The 26,776-nt window shown below is 43.2% G+C and overlaps 1 protein-coding gene and 1 long non-coding RNA gene across 9 annotated transcripts in view; one reads left to right on the plus strand and one right to left on the minus strand.

The window, feature by feature from the left end:
- The window catches only part of GCNT2 (glucosaminyl (N-acetyl) transferase 2 (I blood group)), a 117,283-nt gene extending 107,168 nt beyond the window's left edge, over window positions 1-10,115 (minus strand). The window contains exons 1-3 of one of the 8 annotated variants that reach the window (XM_063632398.1): window positions 9,997-10,113; window positions 9,820-9,895; window positions 1,140-2,345 (exon numbers count right to left, since the gene is read on the minus strand). In XM_063632398.1, the coding sequence (XP_063488468.1) occupies window positions 1,140-2,064 (925 nt within the window). In that variant the 5' untranslated portion in view covers window positions 2,065-2,345; window positions 9,820-9,895; window positions 9,997-10,113. Of the gene's footprint in view, window positions 1-1,139; window positions 2,711-9,819; window positions 9,932-9,996 lie in introns of those variants that run through there. The other 7 variants (XM_055263355.2, XM_055263356.2, XM_063632397.1 and 4 more) reach the window with 7 other exon arrangements.
- LOC134735704 (uncharacterized) lies at window positions 9,786-20,569 on the plus strand. The gene is made up of 3 exons (XR_010119085.1): window positions 9,786-10,066; window positions 16,624-16,921; window positions 17,944-20,569. It is a non-coding gene; the product is annotated as an uncharacterized lncRNA (long non-coding RNA).
- The last annotated feature ends 6,207 nt before the right edge of the window (window positions 20,570-26,776 follow it).

Raw genomic sequence — 26,776 nt, forward strand, 5'->3', positions numbered from 1 at the left:
CCGCAGCCTTCTAAGAAGCTGGGATTACAGGCACGCGCCACCATGCCTGGCTAATTTTTGGTATTTTTAGTAGAGACGGGGTTTCACCATGTTGGCCAGGCTGGTCTCGAACCCCTGACCTCGTGATCCGCCCGCTTCAGACTCCCAAAGTGCTGGGATTACAGATGTGAGCCACCGCGCCCAGCCTAGAAATCTTTAAGGTGCAGTAAGGTTTTTGTTTGTTTGTTTGTTTGTTTTAACTTCTTGAAAAAAAATAGAGACAATGTCTCACTATGTTGCCCAGGCTGGTCTCAAACTCCTGGCTTCAAGAGACCCTCCTGCCTCAGACTTCCAAAGCGCTGGGATTACAAGCGTGAGCCACCATGCCTGGCCGTGCTTTAGATTTTGATTCAAGACTAGAAAAGAGCTTGCAAATAAAAAAATTGAAAGTTGTATCTTGCTCCCATTTCAAAAGGATGGGAGCTTCAACAGAGACAAAAATATTATTGAAATGTTCAAATTGTCATTCAAATTTTATTTATAATACATATTCCCGATTTTAAATGCATTATGCTTAAAGGAGAATAAGGTTTACATTTTATTTATTTATTTATTTATTTATTTATTTAGAGATGGAGTCTCGATCTGTCACCCCGGCTGGAGTGCAGTGGCACAATCTTGGCTCACTGCAGCCTCTGCCTCTTGGGTTCAAGCAATTCTCCTGCCTCAGCCTCTCCAGTAGCTGGGATTACAGGCATGCACCACCAAGCCTGGCTAATTTTTTTAAGTATTTTTAGTAGATACAGGGTTTCACCATGTTGATCAGGCTGCTCTCAAACTCCTGACCTCAAGTGATCCACCTGCCTCCGCCTCCCAAAGTGCTGGGATTACAGGCTTGAGCCACCATGCTCAGCCATGTTTTTATTTATATGGCCAGTGTTCCTTCAGTCTTTTGTCCTGTGAACAGAGCGGTTCACAAGAGTGGGTGATATAATACATCTCCATTTTACCATTTTACAGATGAAAGATTTTTTTTTTAATCTGACATTTAAAACTGTAAAGAGGTTTGTCCCATATTTTCCACTCTTTTCAAAGCAACTTATTTAGCATTGACCATGCAGTGTTTATTCGTAAAAATAAAAGTTAAGAGACGTACATACCGGGAATCCTGTTGAGTGTCACCCAGAAATGTTCGTCGGGGCTGTAGGTGTCCTTGGACCAGGAGAGTAAGTCAAGTGCGAGCTGGTCTTGAAGGACAAAGTTAGCAAAGTCCCTTGTGAGAGCCACGTAGGCCGTGCCAAAGTAAATCACCATGTCATGAGGAGGAGGAGTTTTTAATTTTGTTGTTTTAATCACATAGGAATTTTTGTGGTCTAACAGTTCTTGGTGGACGTATTTAGTCCGTCCAACAGCATGGTCAGGAGGCAGCACCCCGGGGGTGATATTTTTCCCTTTAAATCCCTTCAGATACTGAATTATTTCCCTGTTGGTTTTCAGGGGAAAGTCTTGCCCGCAGGTGTTGATGACATACTTCCAGGGAACCTCAGAGGCCACAAGGTCTTCCAGGCAGTTCAGGTCAGCCTGGAGCCTGGAGATCCCCCCATAGACGACCGACTCCTTCTTGGAAGCCAGAAAAGCATTTGGGAAGCAGCTGAGTAACTGTTTCACTGCACCTTTAAAGGCATCTGTCGCCTTCTGATCCAGGTGCACACAGTAGACATTTTGGGGCATATAAATCGCCCTGAAGAGCCTCTCAAAAGTGCCAAAGTCTTTGTGGATGGTCACCGTGTAAGCTAAAGGGAACCCAGCCTCTTCTTCAGAGAGTGTTTCCGTTACATAGTGGCTTCGAACCATGTACTCATAGCAGGTAGCTTCATCAAGGGTAGTTTTCAATGCATTTTCTGTTGGGTAAAAAACTTTCCCCTCAAAAATCTGATGACAGGCTTCTGCTAACAGTGAAGCATTGGACAGAGCTGCCCTCAGAAAACGTTTATTCTCCCATAACTCAGTATTGTAAACAAATACAAAAATCAGGGCAGAAATAAGAGACACGCTAAAAAGGCAGTGCTTCCAAGAGCCCATCATTCACAACCAGGAAACGAGTAAAATGTCTCTCTGTTGAGATAGGATCAGAGTGTAGATATATTTAACTTACATTTTCTCCAGTTTCCGAAATCATCCTCGTGATGGCTGCAGCTCTCGTCTGGCTGTTCCCCGTCCCTTCAGTTCAAGGTTCTGGTCCTTTTTCTTTCTTCTTCCCCTCTTCATTTACCACTAGGTTGCATTTTCACTTTTCTGTGACACATCTCTGAAGTGGCTCCTTTGCATTTGGCTTGCCTGTTCTCCTGCTAACCTGCAACCTGTGTCTACACAAAAACAAATGTCCTCAGAGAGGTTCTGATTCCGGGGAGTCCACCTGTTCCCACCATGAAATCGTGAGTGGGTGAGGTGACCATTCTGCAAGTCATCGGCTCTAAGACCTTAACCTCAGCCTCTTCTCCCGGCCAGAGTCTAGTACCTACGTCCCCTCCCCTGCTTCCTGTTAATCATTGTGTTCAACAGCCTGAGTTTATTTGCTTAAACTGCACTGCCAAGCTATGAGCTTCAGTTTAAAGCATGTGAATACTGCCTGGAGAGATATTCTGTCAATAAATATGTAGTGCTTTAAAAAAATTGCTTAACCCTGTCTTTTTCCACAGCCACACCTCGCTCTCCCCATTGGCTGGGTATGCTATACGGCATGGCATATGACTGGCTACTGGGCTAAATTCTTTCCAGGGCTTAATTTTGTCTGCTGCTGGGTAAAGTCCTTTAAAAGCCCCATTAATTAGCAAGCTTACCTCACCACCTAACTTACTGCACAAAGTGACTGTGGCACTCTGATGAATAAAGGCTAACTTCTTTTTTTAAAACAACAAAACAACCAATAGCCCATCATCACCCAAAATTGCATAGAGGCTAACATAGTGAATTTCAAGTTTATTTTGCCCTGGTACGCATAGGATGCAGACAGAGAACCCTGATGCTTAGAGGAAGGAGAGAAAAGCATCTCAGTCTTGAATTTTAGGAGAGAGGCTCTTATGTCCAGATTTACAAATGCTTTAAAGGAGGCTTTTTTTTTAATCTGTAAAAAATGAGAATAATTTTACCACCATAGGTCAATTGTGAGAATAAAATGAGATAACATATACAGAGTCCATCACCATGTCCAGGAACAGATTGGGGTGGTAAAGAAGCAGCAAAATGTACTAAACAAGAAGCCCGTTCACACACACACGCACATACGCACACACACATATGCACACACACACACACATGCATACGCACACACACATGCATACACACGTACCCCTTACCCCACACTCATACTTCTAATAAATGACACAATTACCACCTCTCCTTTGCAATCTTCTTACTCTTCCCTTACTCCCTCCTCTATGAGCCCATGCCAATCAGATTATACATCTAAAACGGCAGCGATGAGTTTTGTATGATGTGGTAGTCAGCTGCACCCGCTGTGAAAGCATGTTCCATTGGTGCCGAGCTCATGTATTCCTCATGTTTCTAGCTCCTAGCATTGTCTGAATGTAGTAATCAACTTTTTATTTTATTTTATTTATTTATTGAAACGGAGTTTCACTCTCATTGCCCAGGCTGGAGTGCAATGGCACGATCTCGGCTCACTGAAACATCCGCCTCCCAGGTTCAAGCGATTCTCCTACCTCAGCCTCCTGAGTAGCTGGGATTACAGACACCTGCCACCATGCCTGGCTAATTTTTGTATTTTTAGTAGAGACAGGGTTTCACCATTTTTGAGCAGGCTGGTCTCGAACGCCTGACCTCAGGTGATCCACCAGCCTCGGCCTCCCAAAGTGCTGGGATTACAGGCGTGAGCCACCGCGTCCAGCCATCAATCAACTATTTATTGATTGAATGCTCAAGTTTTCGTTTCTCTGCTTCCCTGATCACATTAGTGAGAAATTCCAGGTAATACTGATTTGTAGGAGACATATATTTGTATCTGTGAATGTGGTACAGTCAACAAACCTAATTTTTCCAATATATCTTCTAATTTTTATTAAATGTAATTAATTAATTAATTTACTCTTTTGTAGAGATGGGGGTCTTACTGTGTTGCCCAGGCTGGTCTTGAACTCCTCAAGCTATCCTCTTACCTCAGCCTCCCAAAGCTTTAGGATGACAGCTGTGAGCCACTGCACCTGGATCATTTTCTTAATCACAAAGACGACATGATATCGTAGATAGTTTCTAAACACAATGTTTCCACGTCCTGTACTTTCATTTACCTCTTGCCTATAGGACATACACATTTTTATTTTATCAAGAACACAGGGGAGGCTGGGTGCAGTGGCTCATGCCTGTAATCTCAGCACTTTTGGGAGGCCAAGGCAGGAAGAGCTCTTGAGGCCAGGAGTTTGAGACCTGGCTAGGCAACACAGCCAGGCCCCATCTCTAATAAAAAAAAAGAACGCAGGAAGATGCAAGCTTAAATCCTGCATTTTGCACTTACTATTATACCATAACATTTTCCACAGTGCTTCTTGGTGTGCCTCAGGTATTATCTTCACAATCACTACTTTAGAACCTGGAGTTATTCCTGTTGGTTTTTCCGCTACCCCAGCTAAAAGCGAACACATTGAGACGGCGGCCAACCCCATTTCACAGTGTCAGGAACATAGGAAATGATGACAAGAAGGACACAGGGAAAATTCTCTACAACTCAGTGAGTCAGTTTTCAGTTGCTTCTGGAATCAGATTCTACAGCGTGACTCAGGTACACCCAGTTGTGCCCATAGGGCCCCCAAAATAGAATTTAGTCAACCCAAATATCTATTTTCTTAACTATCTTTCATGTGTCTATCCAGAATTCTTTTGAACAAATCACTTCTTCAATACAGTACGCATACAAAATCAATCTTTTCTGAAATGACTAAAATTTCTCTAATTTTTAGTTGACTTTTAATGTCTCTTTAGATGCTGTCCATAGCAAATGAAATTGACTATAGGAATGATTAAATGAAAATGTCAATGCTGAATTATGCTTATCTAAACTAGTCAAGTAATTTTTACCATATTTTCTCCTAATTTATCCAGACAATTACATCAGGTCTTTCTTTGTTTGACTCTCACCTCATTCTTGGCCTAGTTCTATCCCTCCAGACACTGCAGGCATAGAAGCATCTTGAATCATTTGCCTGCTCTTTGAATTTACCACTCACTGGATTTAGTTGCAGGGTAACGAACACTTGTATTTTGTGCACTGCTGCAAGTACAAGCAAAGTTCACACGTCTTTACTTGTACCTTACCTGAAATGCTATGACGGTCCCTTGATTTTGAGCTCTGGATCATTTACGATTCTGTAAAATAGTATCTTTGACAATGCTAGACATTTAAAAAAAGAATTAATATGAACGTATTTCCTTTTTCATCAACCCAGTGCTAGCTGGTGCATTTTATTTTGGTAGGCACATGGGACACGCTGGTCTTCCAGCCCCCTCCAGCTTTCCCGATGCCCTTGTACAATCTATCACTAATCACTCTCTTTAATTCTGGGCTCTAGGCTCTTGCATTTGTGTGATATAATGGGAGGAGATGGTAATCAGGGAGTGACCAAAAAGAGTAGAGATTGTTCATCCCAGGTTGAACTTCAGATCAAAATTAATACCCCCAATTCTAAGTTGCAGGCACTGATCAGGTGGGATAAATAACGAGTTCTGAACAAATTGGGAACCAGCAAAGACTTGTAGTTTGGTTGCTCAATAACTGGCAGGGTGTATATTATGTTCAATCACTAATTGCTTATTTCTCCGTAACACATACTCTTATAAATTCTCACTCCAGGATGTAAACTAATTTTTATTGCACTAAGACACTGCACTTAGAGTTTAATCTCAATAACTGATTGTAGAAAGAGAAGCAGAAGAAAACGGGTTCCTTTCTACAGACAAGAATCCCATCATCCTCACCTTAATTATTCATGGACCATATGACGCCCAAAGCACTTTTCACATATTCATTTTACCATGACATCACCTGTGTGCCCAAATTAGAAACCAGGGGGCCGATGGAAACTTTCTCAGTGTCTGTGAAAGCCTGATGCGGTCTCAGAGGAAGAACAGCTTGGATTAAACTGGTTTTTAATCTGAAGGGCAGCACATTTTGTCCTTCTTTCTTTCTTTCCTTCCTTCCTTCCTTCCCTCCCTCATTCCTTCTTCCTTCCTTCCTTTTTTCTTTCTTTGTCTTATTATTTTTTTTTTGAGACAGAGTTTTGCTTTCGTGACCCAGGCTGGAGTGCAATGGCACAATCTCGGCTCACTGCAACTTCCGCCTCCTGGATTCAAGTGATTCTCCTGCCTCAGCCTCCCAAGTAGCTGGGATTACAGGTGTGTGCCACCATGCCCGGCTAATTTTTGTATCATTTTGTCCTTTTTCAAAAAGACAACCTTTTCCTGTCCTCCTCTCTGCCTCCTCTTTCTTATTTATGTGTTTTCTATTGACAAGTTCAGTACCCTGTTTTATCCTCATCACTATTTCTTTGTAAGCATAGGTTATAACCACAGGCTTCAAGCAACAGGGCTTAAATAGTATGGTTAAAAAGAGCCCTGGATTGAGTTCGAGACCAGCCTGACCAACATGGAGAAACCCTATCTCTACTGAAAATACAAAATTAGCCAGGGGTGGTGGCGCATGCCTGTTAATTCCAGGTACTCGGGAGGCTGAGGCAGGAGAATCGCTTGAACCCCGGGAGGCGAAGGTTGCGGTGAGCCGAGATCGTGCCATTGCACTCCAGCCTAGGCAACAAGAGCAAAACTCCGTCTCAAAAAAAAAAAAAAAAAAGCCCTGGATTATGTGTCAGAAATTCTCACTCTTGACAGGCTTGGAGCCCTTGAATAAATCATTTAATTTATAATCACAGCTTCCTCTTGGAGTGAATTTGAGAAAACAACACCCATTTGTTGAAAAACAAACCAAGATCCAGCGTGGATCTCACAGGCTGTAAGGGACTCGGCTGTTACTTAGAGCCTCCAACTCCCAACTGTGACTTCCTTCCTAGCCAGATTACCACACCTCTTAGTCTTGGTTTTTCTTTTTCTTTGAGACGGAGTCTCGCTCTGTCGCCCAGGCTGGAGTGCAGTGGCTCCATCTCGGCTCACTGCAAGCTCTGCCTCCCGGGTTCCCGCCATTCTCCTGCCTCAGCCTCCCGAGTAGCTGGGACTACAGGAGCCCACCACCACGCCCAGCTAATTTTTTTGTATTTTTAGTAGAGACGGGGTTTCACCGTGTTAGCCAGGATAGTCTCAATCTCCTGACCTCGTGATCCGCCCTCTTCGGCCTCCCAAAGTGCTGGGATTGCAGGCATGAGCCACCGCACCCGGCCTTGGTTTTTCAAGTCTAGAGTCAAGACAACAGCAATCTCCAGGCCATGCTGGGAGGATTCTGGAGGTAGGGCACCTAACGTGCTCAGCTCAGGGCTTGTAGAGAAGTCAGAGCTAATTCCAGACCTGGATGGAAAGCTGTGGGGAAGAAGAGGCAACGAGGGGGAAATGAAGTGGGTTGTGATCGTTAAAAAAAAAATAGCTGGGAAAAAAAGTAATAGGAAAGTATAAGAGAAAGCTGGTCTTTTCTTTTTTTTCTTTTGAGACGGAGTTTCACTCTTGTTGCCCAGTCTGGAGTGTAATGAAGCCATCTCGGCTCACTGAAGCCTCCACCTCCCCGGCTTAAGCAATTCTCCTGCCTCAGCCTCCCGAGCAGCTGGGATTACAGGCATGTACCACCACACCCGGCTAATTTTTGTATTTTCTCTTTAGCAGAGATGGGGTTTCACTATGCTGGTAGGCTGGTCTCGAACTCCTGATCTCAGGTGATCCACCTGACTCGGCCTCCCAAAGTGCTGGGATTACAGTCATGAGCCACACCGCGCCTGGCTGAAAGCTGGTCTTTTCAAGCTTAGTCAATTGAATAACTTTGAGGCAATTCAGGACTGAGGAAAGTTAAATAGCACCTCAGTTACTAGGCAGAATCCAGGCCTTAAAGGTACTTTCCCACCTGCGTTTGCACATGAAAAGATATCTGACAACTCCAGGCTTTCCAAGCCAAGGTCTAGGGGAGAAGCCTGAGCGAGAGAACCTCATTCGTTTTAGCAGTCTAATTTTACTGTTGCAGAAAGTTACCCCAGAGTTGAGGACTGAGTGTATTCTATAAATTGGATATTAAGCCGGGCGCGGTGGCTCACGCCTGTAATCCCAGCACTTTGGGAGGCCGAGGCGGGCGGATCATGAGGTCAGGAGATCGAGACCATCCTGGCTAACACGGTGAAACCCCGTCTCTACTAAAAATACAAAAAATTAGCCGGGCGAGGTGGCAGGCGCCTGTAGTCCCAGCTACAAGGGAGGCTGAGGCAGGAGAATGGCGTGAACCCCGGGGGGCAGAGCCTGCAGTGAGCCGAGATCGCGCCACTGCACTCCAGCCTGGGTGAAAGAGCGAAACTCTGTCTCAAAAAAAAAAAAAAAAAAAAAAAAAAAAAAAAAAAAAAAAAAAAAAATTGGATATTAAGAGAAGCTAGAACAGCAGCCCAATCTCAGTGCCCCAGGCTTTGTTTGTTGTTTTCACGTTTCTGGAGTTTTGCTCTTACCCTCCCGCCCTCTATCGTTCAGAAAGTCCTTGATAGGATTTTGAAGTTACAGGAAACAAAAATTACTGCCATAAGTAGAATACTTCCACAAGGGAGACCCTAAGCTTCTGATCACTAAGAATAATTACATGAAAGAATGTGGCCTCCCTTCTTCCGATAATTGCAATATGCTGTTCAATCAGAACAGAGTGCAAAGAAACAGATCCTTTACGCTGTAGAGTCCCCAGGGCCTGGGATTACAGTCTCCCTATTTCTTCTGGAAAACCACATCCTACAGGTTAACTACCCTCTATTTGGCCAATCTGTTACCAGGTGTGGAAAGACTCTCTTTACAAGCGAAGACTCTCAAAGGCCTACATTTAAAAATAAGGAAAACAGAAAAGTAGCTTTGAGTTTGGCAAAACCTGAATTTACTTAGTAGACCTGTCTTTAATATCAGAAGATGGGTTTTCATAGAATGGCAATATGGATCTACCACTTTTCTACATGGCCCAGAGCTTCATTTTCAATTTTACCTATCATCAAATGAGGTTCATATCTCACAGGAATGTTCATACCTCACAGCAACTAATTAAATAAAATACATTTTAGGCTGGGGACGGTGGCTCATGCCTGTAATCCCAGCACTTTAGGAGGCCGAGGCAGGTGGATCACATGGAGTCAGGAGTTTGAGACCAGCCTGGCCAACATGATGAAACCCCATCTCTACTAAAGATACAAAAATTAGCTGGGCTTGGTGGTGCATGCCTGTAGTCCCAGCTACTCAGGAGGCTGAGGCGGGACCCAGGAGGTGGGGGTTGCAGTAAGCCGAGATCACACCACCGTACTCTCGCCTGGGTGACAGAGTGAGACTATGTCTCAAAAAAAAAAAAAAAAAAAAATGTAAATGCCAGACAGTGCCAAGTACCTTATCAAATTCTGGAAACACTTTCCCTTGCCTCAAGGGAACTGAGAAACATAAACAATTAAGTCTGAAGTGAACTGTTGTCCTTTCCTACAAAGTTAAAAGTTGTAACTGAGATATAGTAGGATACCAGTGATTTAGAGACAGAAAATCCTAGTGCCCAGTAGGCCCATCACGTAATGAAACAACATACAAACATGCTATTCTTTGAAAAAAAAGAAACCTTTGGAAACAGAAATCTCATGACCAAATGACTCATTCAACGTTTTTTGGTGTACTTACTTTATGCCCGGCACTGTGCTAGGTTCTGGAAATATAAAACATCCACGCAGCCCATGTGAGTACCAGCCTGTTGGACCTTAAACTGCTGTCAGCGATTTAACAGAGGTAACACGAGAAGACCAGCTCCCCGCGGTTTCCTCCCTCCACCGGTTTCCCAGCACGCTGACCTCCACCTACCTCTCTCAGTTCCCAGGAGGATAAGATTGCCCAGAGGCGTCCAGCAGTGAACACAGTAAAACTGTTTAAGGTAAACGCAGTTTAACCTTAGCGTTTTAAGTGGAATAACAGAGGCTGGAATATGAAAGTGGGAAGGTCTGTTTGCTTTCAGTCCCACCCCCAAGGCCTGCCCTGAGTGTCTCAGAGACAGGAGAACACACGTCTACAGAGAGCATGCCTAGAGTCTGGATTTCTTAAGCTGCTGGATACCAGGTGCTACCTGACACCAGCTCATCCCCTGCCTCCAGAATCCTGGAGGGCTTTGAGTTGATCACTTTCCACTCCAGGAATGTTATAAGAAACCGCTCAGAAAGGTAACTGCCCTGGGTGTAACTGGGTTTTTCATGAGCACACTCCAAGATAGACCTCAGGATGATTATCTGGGTGTTTTCCTAAGACTACCCTCCATTTTGCCCCCCTTAGAGGCTGCTTTTTCAAGAGGGGAAGTTTTGGATTCCCTCACAGACCCCTCGTGTTTAAGCTTCCACCCTTACGTTTAGTTATTGGTAGGAAATCTTATAGTCTCTGCCCCAGGGTAACCCCTAACAGATTTAGGTATGTGTTCTGCTCAAATGCTGCCCTCACTGGGGAAGGGAAATCCTAAGGTGGCAGCAGAATTTAGTAGAAAATGCCCTGGGCATTTTCAGAAGGCAGGTTCTCTCCTCTCTAATGCAAGCTGTATATCTCGAGCAAGTCACTTCCTCTCTCTGAACCTCTGGCTTTTCCTAGGCCAGGCAAATGGGCTCTTTACATACCCTTTCAGAAATGAACTGATTCCTGTCCCAGGGAACAAGCTACTCGTACCGTGCATTTAGCCATGTCCCTCTCTTCTGCCAAACACTTTGCACTTAGAAGCAGCTTATAAAATTCAGTGGGGATAAAGCAGGGCATGGTGGTGTGCACCTGCAGTTTCAGCTACTAGGGAGGCTGAGGCAGGAAGGTTGTTTGAGCCCAGGAATTCTGAGACCAGCCTGGGCAACATAGTGAGACATCAACTTAAAAAAAAAAAAAAAAGAAAAAATCCAACGGAGTTAAAAAAATTTTTTTCCAGTCATAAAGCCAGGATAAACTGAAGAAATAGCAAATCAACTTTTTTTTTTTTTTTTTTTTTTTGTGATAGAGCCTTGCTCTGTCACCCAGTGCAGTGTCACAATCTCAGCTCACTGCAACCTCTGCCTCCCAGGTTCAAGCAATTGTCCTGCCTCAGACTCCTGAGTAGCTGGGACTACAGGCACCCACCACCATGCCCGGCTAATTTTTGTATTTTTAGTACAGAAAGGGTTTCACCATGTTGACCAGGGTGATCTTGAACTCCTGGACTCTGATCCACCCCTCTTGGCCTCCCAAAGTGGTAGGATTACAGGTGTGAGCCACCACACCCGGCCCAAATCAATGATTATTTTTCTTTTCTTTTTTTTTTTTTGAGACCGAGTTTCGCTCTTGTTGCCCAGGCTGGAGGGCAATGGCACAATCTTGGCTCACCGCAATCTCTGCCTCCTGGGTTCAAGCAATTCTCCTGTTTCAGCCTCCAGAGTAGCTGGGATTACAGGCATGCGCCACCACGCCCAGCTAATTTTTTGTATTTTTATTAGAGATGGGGTTTCTCCATGTTGGTCAGGCTGGTCTCGAACTCCCGACCTCGGGTGATCCACCCACTTTGGCCTCCCTAACTGCTAGGATTACAGGTGTGAGCCACTGCACCTGTCGTCTTTTTCTTTTCTTTTCTTTCTTTCTTTTTTTTTTTTTGAGATGGAGTCTCGCTCTGTCACCCAGGCTGGAATGCAGTGGTGCGATCTCAGCTCACTGCTACCTCCACCTCCTAAGTTGAACCAATTCTCTGTCTCAGCCTCCCGAGTAGCTGGGATTACAGATGCCTGCCTCCATGCCCCGCTAATTTTTTGTATTTTTAGTAGAGACGGGGTTTCTCCATGTTGGTCAGGCTGATCTCGAACTCCTGACCTCAAGTAATCTGCCCACCTTGGCCTCTCAAAGTGCTGGGATTACAGACGTGAGCCACCCCGCCTGGCCAAATCAACAATTCTTAAAATGACCTATTTTGAAAAGACTAAAAGAAGCCCAACTGTTTTAACAGTGGTTTTTTTAGAGTTTTAGGATTATGGTAAATTTTACTTTCTTCTATATATTTTTTTCCTATTTTCCACGTTTAATAAAATGGTCATGAATTATTTTTTTCTAATTGGAAAGGAACAATTTTAATGGTCTTGCCTGGTTATCTTCTCCCTCATCTTACACTGCATTGCGTGTGTTGGGCCCAGATCTACAATTCAACTTCCTCATGAGCGCATGACTCATCATTTCTTCATGGCCTGTCATTCTGTACTGTTTGCAAAAGTATGAAAAATAGAGACCAGTCCATAGGAATTTTGCTGGAGAGGTAAATAAAATGCTCCAAACAATTCTATACCTTTTACCAACCAAGGAATAAAATCATCAAATATCCAAGTATACATCAGTATTTTACAAACCCAGAGTTTGGTGATGAAGGTAGGGAAAAAAGGATGACTGTCCTGGAGATTCAGGACGGGGTCTACTTATTGGGAAAGAGCCAGTTAAGTCAAATCATCGCAGCAGGGGGTGAGTTTTTCCTTGGCAAATTACCTAATTCTTTCACTATTTCATTATGCCTATTCAAATGCTCTCAGTCCTTGCCAGCTCCTTACAGCCTCCATTCTTTGCTGGAAATACCCTTATCCTTTCACCTCCTGGCCACCCAAACTGTTCTCCTCCATCACGAACAATAGAGCATTGAAATTCTGTGCCTGCCACCCAGAAAACTGGCAACCCACAAAGAACAAGAAAAATGGGTAATATACCTTTAAAATATATTCATCTTTAACAAATTATAAATAACAAGAGTAGGGCAGTTTTTTCTGTTTAATTCAAGTAATTTTTTTAAAAGAAATACATTGGGCCAGGTGCGGTGGCTCACGCCTCTAATCCCAGCGCTTTGGGAGGCTAAGGTGGGCAGATCACTTGAGGCCAAGAGTTCGAGAGGCCAACATGGTGAAATCCCTTCTGTACTAAAAATATAAAAAAAATTAGCCAGGTGTGATGGCATATGCCTGTAGTCCCAGCTACTCGGGAGGCTGAGGCAGAAGGATCTCTTGACTCTGAGAGGCAGAGGTTGAAGTGAGCCGAGATCGCACCACTGCGCTCCAGCCAGGGAGACAGAGAGTCTGTCTCAAAAATAAAATAAAAGAAATAAAATAAATACATTAGAATACCACTGTTAGCAGAGGTGTGATCATACACTGGTGGACTGATGGAAAATTAGAATATATTTTGGAAAGCAATTTTGCAATATGTATCAAGAATTTTAAATGTGGCTATCTTTCAATCCAGGAAATTTTAATTCCAAAGACAATAATACTAAAATGTGGCAAAGCTTATGTGAAAAGATGTTGCTTACTTTTGATGTTATTCAGTGTGGACTAAAATAACATTGTACACAGTAAAAAACTAGGAACAAGGCTGTAATCCCCTCACTTCAGGAGGAGGAGCCAGTAGGATAGTTTGAGCCCAGGAGTGTGAGACCATCCTGGGCAACATAGCGAGATCCCACCTCTACAAAACATTGAAAAATTAGGGTGGGGCGCAGTGGCTCAAGCCTGTAATCCCAGCTACTCGGGAGGCTGTGGCAGGAGAATCGCTTGAACCCGGGAGGGAGAGGTTGCAGTGAGCCGAAATTGTGCCACCGCACTCCAGCCTGGGTAATGGAGCAAGACCCTGTCTCAAAAAAAAAAAAAAAAAAAAGGAAGAAAGAAAAAAACAAACCATTGAGGAATTGGTAAGCAAATTATGGTACATCCATACTATGAAAAAAATACAGTAATATCATATTTTTAATCACATAGGGAAACTATTATGATATAGTGTTAAATGAAAGTAGCAGGATAAAAAAATTACATCATCAGTATGACCCAACTGCATGAAGCATTACACAGAGAAAGAGGTAAATAATGCTAAAATGCTAACAGCAATTACTTCTCAGCTTTGTATAATGCGTAGATTTTACTTTCTTGTTTATGCTTTTCTGTTTTTCCCAGAGTTTCTGCAATACGATTGAATTTTATAATAAGAAAAGAATGTTTTAAAATGTTCTGCCCACCAATAACTAGTAGAGGATTTTTAAATTTTATACGAAGGATGACTCCCTGAAGGCTCATGAAGCCTGGCCCACAGAGGGTTTCTATCCATCAATCCAAGTGAGGCCAGCATGTGGCCATGGCCCAAACACAGTTGACAGTCACCTGGAAGATGGTTCTGAATTCTTGAAATTCTTGATGGCTTTTTTAAACTTTTTTCATTTGGAGAAATTTGCATTATTTCATATTGTTCTTATAGAAATTTTATTGACATTCTCAGATCTCAAACTTTTCAAATGCATATAATATAGATTCACAGAAAATGAGATTATAATGAATAATCCATATTGAAGATACTGAATTTCTAGACAACATATTATCATTGCTTAAAAAACAGTTTTGGGGGCTGGGCGCAGTGGCTTACGCCTGTAATCCCAGCACTTTGGGAGGCTGAGGTCTGCGGATCGCCTGAGGACAGGAGTTTGAGACCAGCCTGACCAACATGGAGAAACCCCATCTCTACTAAAAAGACAAAATTAGCCAGGCATGATGGTGCATGCCTATAATCCCAGCTACTAGGGAGGCTGAGGCAGGAGAATCACTTGAACCCGGGAGGGGGAAGTTGCGGTGAGCCAAGATCACACCATTGCACTCCAGCCTAGGCAACAAGAGTGAAACTCCGTCTCAAAAAATAAAAAATAAAAAAATAAAATTTTTCTTTTGTAGAGACAGGGTATCACTATGTTGCCCAGGCTGGTCTTGAACTCCTGGGCTCAAGGGACCCTCCTTCCTTGACCCCCCAAAGGGATTATAGGCATGAGCCACTGTGCCTAGCCTCAAGCTTATCTCTTCTGACTGCATAAGCCATCTACCTGGAATATTCTCTCCCCCTGCCTTGTCTTGAGTTCCTACTCATCTTTCAGGTCCGTATGTGAGTGACACTGCTTCCCTGGTGGCCCTTCCTTGCTCTTCCAAGTCTGGGTTAGAAGCCCTTCACCTGCCCTAATAAAACCTTGTACTCCTACAATTGCTTGTTTGTTTGCTCTACCACTAGTCCGTGGAGGACTATTTATTTTTAAAACAAAAAGTTAATATTTTATTTTTAAATGTATGATTTACAAGTAGCAATTATACATATTTATGGGGTGTATACATGTATACATTGTGTAATGATCAAATCATGGTAATTAGCGTATCTATCACCTTAGACATTTATTGTTTCTTTGTTATCAGAACATTCAAAAACCACTCTTCCAGGTATTTTGAAATATACAATGCATTATCATTAACTGTAATCCTCCTCCTATGCAACAGAACTCCAGAGCTTATTCTTCCTCTCTATCTATAGCTTGGCACCTGTTGATGCATCTCTCATCACCCCCCTGCTCCTTTCCCTTCCCATTCTCTGGTAACCACTGTTCTATTCTCTACTTCTATGTAGATTCCACATGAGTGAGATCATGCAATATTTGTCTCTCTGTGCCTGGCTTATTTCATTCAACATAATGTCCCATGGAGAACTATTTCGGTCTACTGGTTACTGCATTTTCAACACCTTGCTTATGGTAGGCACACACTGAATTAAGTTTAGCCACTCTTCTTTCCTCTATACTAGAGATCAGCAAAACCACAGCTGGGGGGTCTAGTCTGGCTCGCCGCATGTTTTTAGACAATCTCTCAGCTAGAATGGTTTTATATTTTAAAATGGTTGGGAGAAAATCCAAAGAAGAAAAATGTTTTGTGACACATGAGAATTATATGAAATTCAAATTTCGGTGTCCATAAATACAATTTTATTGGAACACAGCCGTCCTCATTTGTTTACACAGGGCCTATGGCTGCTTTCACGTTACAGTGGCAGGGTTGAGTTGTTGCCACATCTGGCCACCGAAGCTTAAAATCTTTTCCATCTGGCCTTTACCAGAAAAGGTTTGCTGACCCTCTCCTCTGTATCTACGAATGTCCCTTGCATACCATTGTGTTTGCACTACATCAAGATAGCGATTGTGGACTTGATACCATTTTACAACTTTTTGCTTTATTTTCAAGATTTCCTTATGAATGCCAGAATGACACGATATTTGGTAGCAAAGCATGAGCTTCAAAGAGAGGTTTGTGTGGGTCTAGATCCTGGCTTTGCTAGTTCCTAGTTGTGTGACCTTGGGCAAATCACTTTTCCTATCTGTCTTAATTTCTTTGTCTGTAAAATAAAGATAATACCAGTAGGGCTGTTTTGTGAGTTGATGTGTTAATAAGTAGAATGCATTCTGAGCAGTATTCACACGTAGTGAATACTCCGAAATGCTAGCTATTCTTACTGCGCATGGTCACTTCTAGGGCCTACCTGTACCGCCAGTGAACTGGAAACTCACCCCACTGCACTTTGCCTGACACCGGGTGGCCCAAGCTTTGGCGAGAGGCAGTGCTGCCACACAGTGGCCCTATATGGGGTGGCTTGGCACACTCTTCCTTTTTTTTTTAGGTGATTGCAAACCTATGGATGAGAGCAAGGAAGAATTTTCACACCATCATAACATTTTATTCCTCACCTGACTGGGAGCAGCTCGAAGGGAAGGACATGTCTCCAAAGACATGAGGAGTATCCAACGTGGCATTTGAGGCGCAAGGAAAAACCTGCATATCCCAAGGTCTCAGCCCCATCAGCCAGCCAAGGGATCCACAGTGACCCTTAAGAAGTTTCATAAAGAAGCTAATTGCTTAAATGAGATTTGAGTCAAGAAGGATGACCTAGCCATAACCTCTACATATCTCATTACTCCGTAAGTAACCAATGCCATCCAATAGAGGTTCTGGAAAAATGGGACAAGAGACAGGTTAGATTAGATGGAAGAAAAGGCCTTCCATCTAAGCAAGGCCTGGCATGTGGAATGCTAGTGGGGGCCCTCTGGACTGTGCTGGCAGGGTGGGTTAAGCAGCCAGGAAAGAACGTGAAAGTGGAAAGATGCCCCGGGGTGATGTGCCATCACTTATATTTTATTTATTTGGAGACGAAGTCTCCCTGTGTCGCCCAGGCTGGAGTGCAGTGACGTGATCTTGGCTCACTGCAACCTCTACCTCCCAGGCTCAAGCGATTTTCTTGCCTCAGCCTCCCAAGTAGCTGGGACTACAGGTGTGCGCCACCATGCATAGTTAATTTTTGCACTTTTAGTAGAGACAGGGTTTCACCATGTTGGCCAGGCTGGTCTCGAACTTCTGACCTCAGGGGATCTGCCCACCTCAGCCTCCCAAAATGCTAGGATTACAGGTGTAAGCCACTGCACCCAACCAGGTTATTTTCAGAATTAGAAATGAATCTTAAAAATCAAAATTTCCCCAGTTTCCCAGGCACATTCAAAGCAAAATTAAATAGAGGTTCCACATCCCTAGTCTGAAAATCTGCGATCTGAAATGCTCCAAAATCCAAAACTTTTTGAGAGTTGATGTGGCACCATTAGTGGAAAATTCCACACCTGACCTCGTATGATGGGTCTCAGTCTAACAGCAGTCAAAACTTTGCTTCTTGGACACAATTATTTAAAATATTGTATAAAATTATCTCCAGCCTATGTGCATAAGGTGTATATGAAATATAAATGAATTTCATGTTCAGACTTGGGTCCAATCCCCAAGACGTCTCATTATGTATATGCAAATATTCCAACCTAGAAAAAATTTGAAATTCAGAACACTTCTGGTCCCAAACATTTTGGATATGGGATACTCAACCTGTAGTTTCATTTTAATTATTTTGATGTAACTTAACTGAGCATCAAATTTCAAATTTCTTTTTTTTTTAATTCAGAAAACTTAAATGGCTACATAAGAGGACAGTCCAGTGACAGACATGGAAAGAGGCTTAGAGGTCATCTCATCCATCACACCATTTTTACAGAGGAAAGCAAAATGCCATCCAGAGAAGGAAAGTAACAAAGCCATCTAGCCCCAGACCTGGGAGTAGCAGCTGATCACAGCGGGTTGGACACAAGAAGCTGCTTCCAAAAATGTTTCCTTCCATTTGTCCTACAGCGAAGATGCCAGACAACAAAATTTTATAAGCATGTCTCTAGCTCTAACTCACTATTCAACTAAAGGACAAATTAAATAGGGAATGAGATAATCTTAACTTCATGAGATTTGTTCTTATATGCAGTTTCTACCTGAGAAACCAATCTATGCTAAAGATAATATTTGTGCTTTTCAATAAGGCTGGTAAAATATTTGCACTTTGAAGATCAGAGCGATAACATTTATTCATTCGGGTGAAACTTACCAGGATTTGGTAAATATAATCATAGCAAAACAAAAATGATTTGGGAAACTCTGTGACCAAAACCAACAGGTGTATTCAGTACTGCTTTGAAGGTCACCTAATTCTAATAACATTTATATTTATAAATGTCCTCTAAATCTTTTATCTTCTGCAAATAAATTATTTCTCACAATTACAAGGTTAGTCCAATACATCAGCCTATTTTCAGAGTCCAGAGTGCTAACCATTACACGATGCAACCAGCCTATTTTCAAGCATGTCCTCAGTGTCTCCAGGATGAGGACACACTGTGGGGCTTTTCACACTTCTCTCTCCCATCACCTGCCCCTCTCCTTCCATATTTAATATATTGTTGCATTTCTGTCAAATTAGCTGGAAGAGTAGTGTTTAATCAGGTGTACACACTGCCACAGTAACCTGGAAACTTCAAATTCTACCCCTAATCACTAATGTTGAAGACTTGCTAAAACAGTTTTTTTTGTTTGTTTTGCTTTTTGAGATGGAGTCTAGCTCTGTTGCCCAGGCTGGAGTGCAGTGGTGCAGTTATCAGCTCACTGCAACCTCTGCCTCCTGCGTTCAAACAATTATCCTGCCTCAGCCTCCCGAGTAGCTGGGATTACAGACATGTGCCACGATGCCCAGCTAATTGCTTGTATTTTTAGTAGAGATGGGGTTTCATCATGTTGGCCAGGCTGGTCTCAAACTCCTGACCTCAAGTGATCTTCCTGCCTCGGCCTCCCAAAGTGCTGGGATTACAGGCATGAGCCACCAGGCCCACCTGAACAGTTTTAAAAATTGTGTAAATAACACCTACCATAACATTTACCATCTGAACCACCTTTGAGTGTGCAATATAGTGTTAACTGTATTGCATATTGTTGTATGACAGATGTCTAGAACCTTCTCACCTTTGCATAATTGAAACTTCATACCCATCAAAGAACAACTCTCCATTTCCTCTCCCCCCAACTCCTGGCAACCACATTCTGCTTTTTGTTTTCATGAGTTTGATTACTTTAAATACCCCATGTTCGTGAAATCATGCAATATTTTTCTCTTTGTGACTGGCTAATTTCACTTAGCATAATGTTTGCTGCTAATCATCTTTGACATGCACTGTTCTACCCAACAAACATGAGCTGAGGGCCTAGTGCTGGCTAACATTGCCAGGAATAGCTGTCATACTAGAAAAATCTACTTGTAAAATGGTAAAAATAGCAGCATGGATTTGTAGAGGGTTTTCACACATAACTATGTCATCATTTAAAGCAGGGTTGCTCACCGTTGACACTATCAATATTTTAGACCAGATAATTGTCTGTGGTGGGGGCTGTCCTGTTCGTTGTTAGATGTTTAGCAGCATACGTGGCGTCTACCCACTAGATGCTAGTAGCATCTTCCCTCTCCCACTGTGACAACCAAAAATGTCTCCACGCATTGCTAAATGTCCCCTGTGGGGCAACCTTGGACCAATAAGCTACCTTCCAAAAGAAGTAAAATGCAGCTAACAAAACTGTATGAGGTTTGTATAATGACTTGTAATAGCCGGGCATGATGACATGCACCTGTAGTACCAGCTACTGGGGAGGCTGAGGTGGGCGGATTACTGGAGCCCAGGAGTTCAAGGCTGCAGTGCATTGTGATCCAGCCTGTAAACAGCCACTGTACTCCAGCCTGGCCAACATAGCACGATCTGCTCTCTAAAAAGCAAAACAAACAAAAACAGTGTATGAAGCTACCTGGCACATAACAGCCACTTAATAAATAAGAGTTGTTATTATTTAATAACATCATATAAAATATATGAAATTGAGTAGCTGGATATTGAGTATAACCCATTAATGGGACATTGAACAATAGAGGTTCACTGGATAGGAACTGGAATATTTTTATTCGAAATCTGGCTCTACCTCTAATTAGATGTGTGATGTTGGCAAAATCTCTGAGTCTCTTTGGGTCTCAGTTCTACCAACTGTTAAGGGAGATTACATAAACTTGCCCTGTGTACTTTATAAGGTTATAATGATATTAAAGTTATATAATAAAAGGAAGGTACTTTGAAAGTAGGAACTTGTTACACATGCAAGCCATTGTTATAATGCAAATTTTCTGTAACGACTTTATTGAAACTTGATTCATATACCATACAATTCTCCCATTTGAAATGTACAGTTCAGTGGTTTTCAGTATATTCACACAAAGTTGTGCAACCATCATCTCCATCTAATTCTACAATATTTGTATTATCCCAAAAGAAACCATCCAACCATTACATCCCTGCTCCCTGGGTCCCTGAGAGCTGCTAATCTACCTTCTGATTCTAAAGTTTTTCCTGTTCTGAACATTTCACAACTAGAATATGGTATAAATTTCAATAGTTCCCTTCACAGTACTGTAACAGTCTAAGCTGTCTCACATCCTTTTTGGAAGAGGTGTTTTATTAGAGTAAACAATAGTGTTCTTTTTGTCAAGAATATTATATATGTATGTAGTTAAAAATACACATATAGTGTGTGTGTGTGTGTGTGTGTGTATATATATATATATTTTATTTTTTGTAGACAGAGTCTCACTCTGTCACCCAGCATGTCACCCAGGCTGGAGTGCAGTGGCACGATCTCAGCCCACTGCAACCTCCACCTCCAGGGTTCAAGTGATTCTCCTGCCTCAGCCTCCCAAGTAGCTGGGATTACAGACGCACACCACCACACCTGGCTAACTTTTGTATTTTTAGTAGAGATGGGGTTTCACCATGTTGGCCAGGCTGGTCTCGAGCTCCTGACGTTAGGTGATCTGCCTGCCTCAGCCTCTCAAAGTGCTAGGATTACAGGCATGAGCCACTGTGCCCAGCCGTATTTTAACAATGTTTTTATCACAGAAATAGCTCAGGGATAGAGTAAGTGTTCTAGAATTATTGCCATGCTGCTCAGTGAATGTCAAACCACCTTTGTGACTGAAGCCCACGTAGAAAAGACTTGTGAAATAGTACTGTGGAAGCAGTCTCATATTCCTGCCACCAGTAAGGATTTTCCTTTGTTCTTTGATGTTCATATTTGCTTTAGTTCTAAGACCCATAGGGGGCCTGTTTCTTCCCAGCTAGTTTGCGTAAGAATGGACGGCTTGTGAAATGCTTTATGAACAGGTCTGGCCAAACACTCACCGTGGCGTTGTCAGGAAGCTTGCCTCACCAGAAGGGGCACATCTGGGAGTTCTCACTGTACTAGACCATCGCTGGGTGGGGATCAGGCAGCTCCAATGGAATACTTGAAAGTGGTTAAGAACGGACCCATTGTGAACCTTTTTTTTGGGGGGGGGGAGTCTCACCATCTTGTCCAGGCTGGTTTTGAACTCCTGCACTCAAGCAATCCTCTCACTTTGGCCTCCCAAAGTGCTGGGATTATAGGCATGGACCTCCATGCCTGGCCCCTAATTTTTAGTATTTATGCATGCTCTACTTAAGAAATGCCTTTCCTATACTACAACCAAGGACTGAGGTAGATATGTGCAAAGTATTTATAATACAGTGGTGAGAAACAGATACTTTTTCTGAGACAGTCTCACTGTCACTAAGGCTGGAGTGCAGTGGCATATCTCAACTCACTGCAATCTCTGCCTCCCAGGTTCCAGCCACTCTTGCCTCAGCCTCCCTTAGCTGGGACTAGAGGGGCCTACAAGGTGCCTGCCACTGCACCCGCATAACTTTTGCATTTTTAGTAAAGATGGGGTTTCACCGTTGGCCAAGGTGGTTTTGAACCCTTGACCTCAGGTGATCTTGCCAGAATTGGTGGGTTCTTGGTCTGAGTTCAAAAATGAAGCCGTGGACCCTTACAGTGAGCATTACAGCTCTTAAGGTGGCACATCTGGAGTTTGTTCCTTCATGGTGTTTGGATGTGGTCACTTTCTTCCTTCTGGTGGGTTCAGTCTTGCTGGCTCAGGAGTGAAACTGCACACCTTTACAGTGAGCGTCACGGCTCTTAAAACAGACCATCTGGAGTTGTTTATTCCTCCCAGCGGGTTCATGGTTTCACCAGCTTCAAAAATGAAGCTGCAGACTTACAGTGAATGTTACACAACATAAAAGCAGAGTGAACCCAGAGTGAACCCAGAGTGAACAGCAACAACATTTACTGCAGTGAAAAAAACAGAGCTTCTACAGCGTAAACAGGACCAGGCCTGGTTACCGCTGCTGGCTCGGGCAGCCTGCTTTTATTCTCTTATCTGGCCCCACCCACATCCTGCTGATTGGTAGAGCCCAGTGGTCTGTTTTGACAGGGCACTGATTGGTGCGCTTACAATCCCTGAGCTAGACACAAAGGTTCTCCACATCCCCACTAGATAAGCTAGATACAGTGTCCACACAAAGGTTCTCCAAGTCCCCACCAGAGTAGCTAGATACAGAGTGTTGATTGGTGCATCCACAAACCCTGAGCTAGACACAGGGTGCTGATTGGTGTGTTTACAAACCTTGAGCTAGATACAGAGCGCCGATTGGTGTATTTACAATCCCTGAGCTAGACATAAAAGTTCTCCAAGGCCCCACCAGAGTAACTAGGTACAGAACGTCGATTAGGTGTGTTCACAAACCCGCAGCTGCTGGCCCGGGTGCTAAGCCCCTCATTGCCCAGAGCCAGCAGGGCCAGTCAGCTGCTCCGAGTGCGGGGCTCGCAAGCGCCGCGCGCAGGCCCGGTTCCCGCTCACGCCTCTCCCTCCACACCTCCCTGCAAGCTGAGAGAGCCGTCTCCCGCCTTCGCCAGCCCAGAAAGGAGCTCCCACAGTGCAGCGGTGGGCTGAAGGGCTCCTCGAGTGCCGCCAAGGTGGGAGCCCAGGCAGAGGAGGCACGGAGAGCGAGCGAGCGCTGTGAGAACTGCCAGCACGCTGTCACCTCTCAATCTGACCACCTAGGCCTCCCAACGTGTTGGGATTACAGGTGTGAGCCACCACGCCCAGCCCATACACATTTCTTGCTACACAGATGTACACACATACATTCGCACATACACAGAATAAAAAGACTGGGATGTATACACGAGAATATTAACAGTGGTTCTCACTGAGTTGCAGCATTATGGATTATTTTTATTACTTTATTCCAGAGCTTGCACTGCTTTTATAAGCTGGGAAAAAGATTTTGTTCAGTCTCAATTTGTAGAGCTAATTTCTGAAATCCAGAAATGTCAAAGCGGAAACAGCATCTGCTCCAGGAGTATCACAGTGGACCAAATACTGCATCCTGAGTCAGTACCATGTTTCAAACTATGGCAGGAGATCTGAAATTCCTGAGAGAAATACCCAGAGACTTCTGGGCAGTTTATGTTCATGAAAAGAAAAAAATATATCTGGTATTTTTTTGAAGTCCTTTTCTGTGTTCTGAAAAACTGAATTCACTTTAATGAAATTAAGAGATTAATTAAAACACTATCCTTTTTTCTACATGTTCTTTCCAGATCCAGGAGAGGGTTCCGTGGGGGGAAGCAGTTATTTCTGGCCTTCCCTTGCCTTCTAACCTGGCCACTGAAGTGCACAGGCCAACGCCACATTTAATAACCTTCAGAGACAGATGTTTGTAAAGTGGAGCCCTGGCTTGATTAATTCAAACAGTGCCTAAAATCAGTGTTTGTTTTGTTTTATTGCCTCACATTTGAAGTTTAAATGTCTACTGGTTATTGATCAACTTTTATTATGGATTTACTCATACAAAAAGGCTATTTGAAAAGGGCTGATCCCTCCCCCACCTTGAAGGCTGACAATTTAAACTAGCTCAGTAGAAGATCTGAGAAGCAGTAAAGAAACTTGCTTGGCTTTATTTCCCCCAGTGTTGCCCAAACTCATTTTTTTAGCTAAGTTTCTTTTTTATTTTGAGATGGCGTCTTGCTTTGTCAGCCAAGCTGGAGAGCAGTGGCATGAATATGGCTCACTGAAGCCTCAAACTTCCAGGCTCAAGCAATCCTCCTGCCTCAGCTTCCCAAAGTCGAAGTGCTGGGATGACAGGTGTGAGCCACCACTAGTGGCCCTATGTGAGCTTGTTTGACAATACAGTCCTCTTTGGTAGGGTAATGTCTAATTGAATTATACAATGTCTGAAAATACATGTATATCTTTTTTTTTTTCTTTTGAGACAGGGTCTTGCTTTGCTACCCAGGCTGGAATACAGTGGTGTGAACACAGCTCACTGCAGCCTTGACCTCCTGGGCTCAAGAGATACTCCTGCTTCAGCCCCCTAAGTAGCTGGGACTACAGACTGTACCATGCCTGGCTAATTTTTTGTATTTTTTGTGGAGATGGGGTTTTGCTATGTTGTCCAGGCTGGTCTCGAACTCCTGAGCCCAAGTGATCCACCTGCTTTGGCCTCCCAAAGTGCTGGGATTTACAGGCGTGAGCCACCGTGTCTGGCTCTGTATATCATTTATAACTAGGAAGTTAACTTGATAATTGAGTGAATAGAATGAAGGCATGTTTAAAAAAAATTCAGGTGTTCTGACCAGACCCAGAGTTCCCACTTTGACCTGGAGAAAAGTTTAATTTGTAAATTTATACATCCCTATAGCATTTGAATTTGTTATAATAAGCAAATGCCTTTGAAACATTGAGGTTTTAAAAAGAGAGCAAAATGCCATTAAAAGACAAATATGCTAAAAGAAATGCAAAGAAGTGGATGAGGTTCAGGCCAGGAAGAAAAACAAACAAACCTGGGAACAATAAGTTGCACCAAATTGGGGTTCAGGGACAAATTTTTATAACAATTAGAAAATAAAGATACAATAACAGCAACAAGGAGAATCCAATAATGGTGAATGTGAACCTAAAGACAGCATGGTAGGAGAGCCTAATACAGGAGTGAAAAAGCCAAAAGAAGCTCAGCTCCGCAGGATACTGAATCAGCAAGAGCAGGGCCAAGGATGAAGGTTTACAATTCTCAGTAGCCTTCTTCTTTCATGCCACAGGGGTGTTTAAGTTCAGAACCAAGGAACATTCTAGTGTATACATTATTGGGAATAATTCAAATCAATTAATAAACCAAAATGAAAGCTTAATTAGATAGCAATTCAGTAATCAGGACGCATATTTCATCGTTACTATAGCCAACAGTTTGCAAACATAGGACATCACACAGCATGGGACAGTGAACTCCGAAAGAGGGGAGACTAATGATGTGAGCCCTGCGATTGCCCCAGCTTACTGAGTACAGAGTTATTCTGCCACAGGGCAGGCAGAGGAGTCCAGGGGGAGCCTGGCCATCTCCTTGAATGGAGCAGAGAGATTTGAGAGTTTGAGGAGGTTAAGACTGCTGAGGTTCCTAGGGCGGAGTTACTGCGAAGGAGATAGTCCAGAGAGAGAACTCCAGACACATGCAAGAGGGTCTTCCTCAAGTCTTTAGCTAAGGACTGATTAGGAAATATGCAAAGAAATGACCCAATGCCAAGGAAGGAATGACCTGAGGATTAGAGAAAAGAAACAGCAAAGCTTACACGGGGCTAGCAATTGTTTGTGTTCCTCCCAGCCGCAACAGAAAAACCTTGTAATTCAAAGTCATTAGGTAGTATACTTAGAAGGGGATTGCCTCAGTACAGTCAAACTAGATGAACAGCTACCACAAAACCAGGAAGGATATAGAAGGTCGACCTATTTGACATAGAAAGAGCCCTTCACCCAACAATATGAGAATATACATTCTTGGCTGGGCGTGGTGGCTCATGCCTGTAATCCCAGCATTTTGAGAGGCCGAGGCGGGTGGATCACTTGAGGTCAGGAGTTCAAGACCAGCCTGGCCAACAAGGCGAAACGCTGTTTCTACTGAAAATACAAAAATTAGCCAGGCGTGGTGGCTCGAGCCTGTAGTCCCAGCTACTTGGGACCTGAGGCAGGAGAATTGCTGGAACCCAGGAGGCAGAGGTTGCAGTGAGCTGCGATCACACCACTGCACTCCAGCCTGGGTGACAGAACAAGAGTCCATCTCAAAACAACAACAACAAAAAAAAATGAATACACATTATTTTCATGTACACACCGTTTACCAAATAGATCATCTTCTGGGCCATAAAGCAAGTCTTGATAAATACACCAGCATTCAAGTCCTATAAGAAACGTTGCTTCGCATGTGCCCACTTCCCCTTTGACCTTCTCTGCCATGTTTTGATGCAGCACAAAAGCCCTTACCGGCAGCCAAGCAGATGCCAGTGCCGTGCTTCTTTCACAGCCTGTAGAACCATGAGCCAAATAAGTACCTTTTGTTTATTTTTTTTTTTTTTAAAGAATGTTCTCTGATCACACGGAATTAAGTTGGAAATGGGTAACAGGAAGATATCTGGAAAATCCCAAAATATTTGGAATTTCAGACCATACTTCTAAATAATTCATAGTCCAAAAG

The sequence above is a fragment of the Symphalangus syndactylus genome, chromosome 23, assembly GCF_028878055.3.
Source record: "Symphalangus syndactylus isolate Jambi chromosome 23, NHGRI_mSymSyn1-v2.1_pri, whole genome shotgun sequence".
NCBI classification, from domain to species: domain Eukaryota; kingdom Metazoa; phylum Chordata; class Mammalia; order Primates; family Hylobatidae; genus Symphalangus; species Symphalangus syndactylus.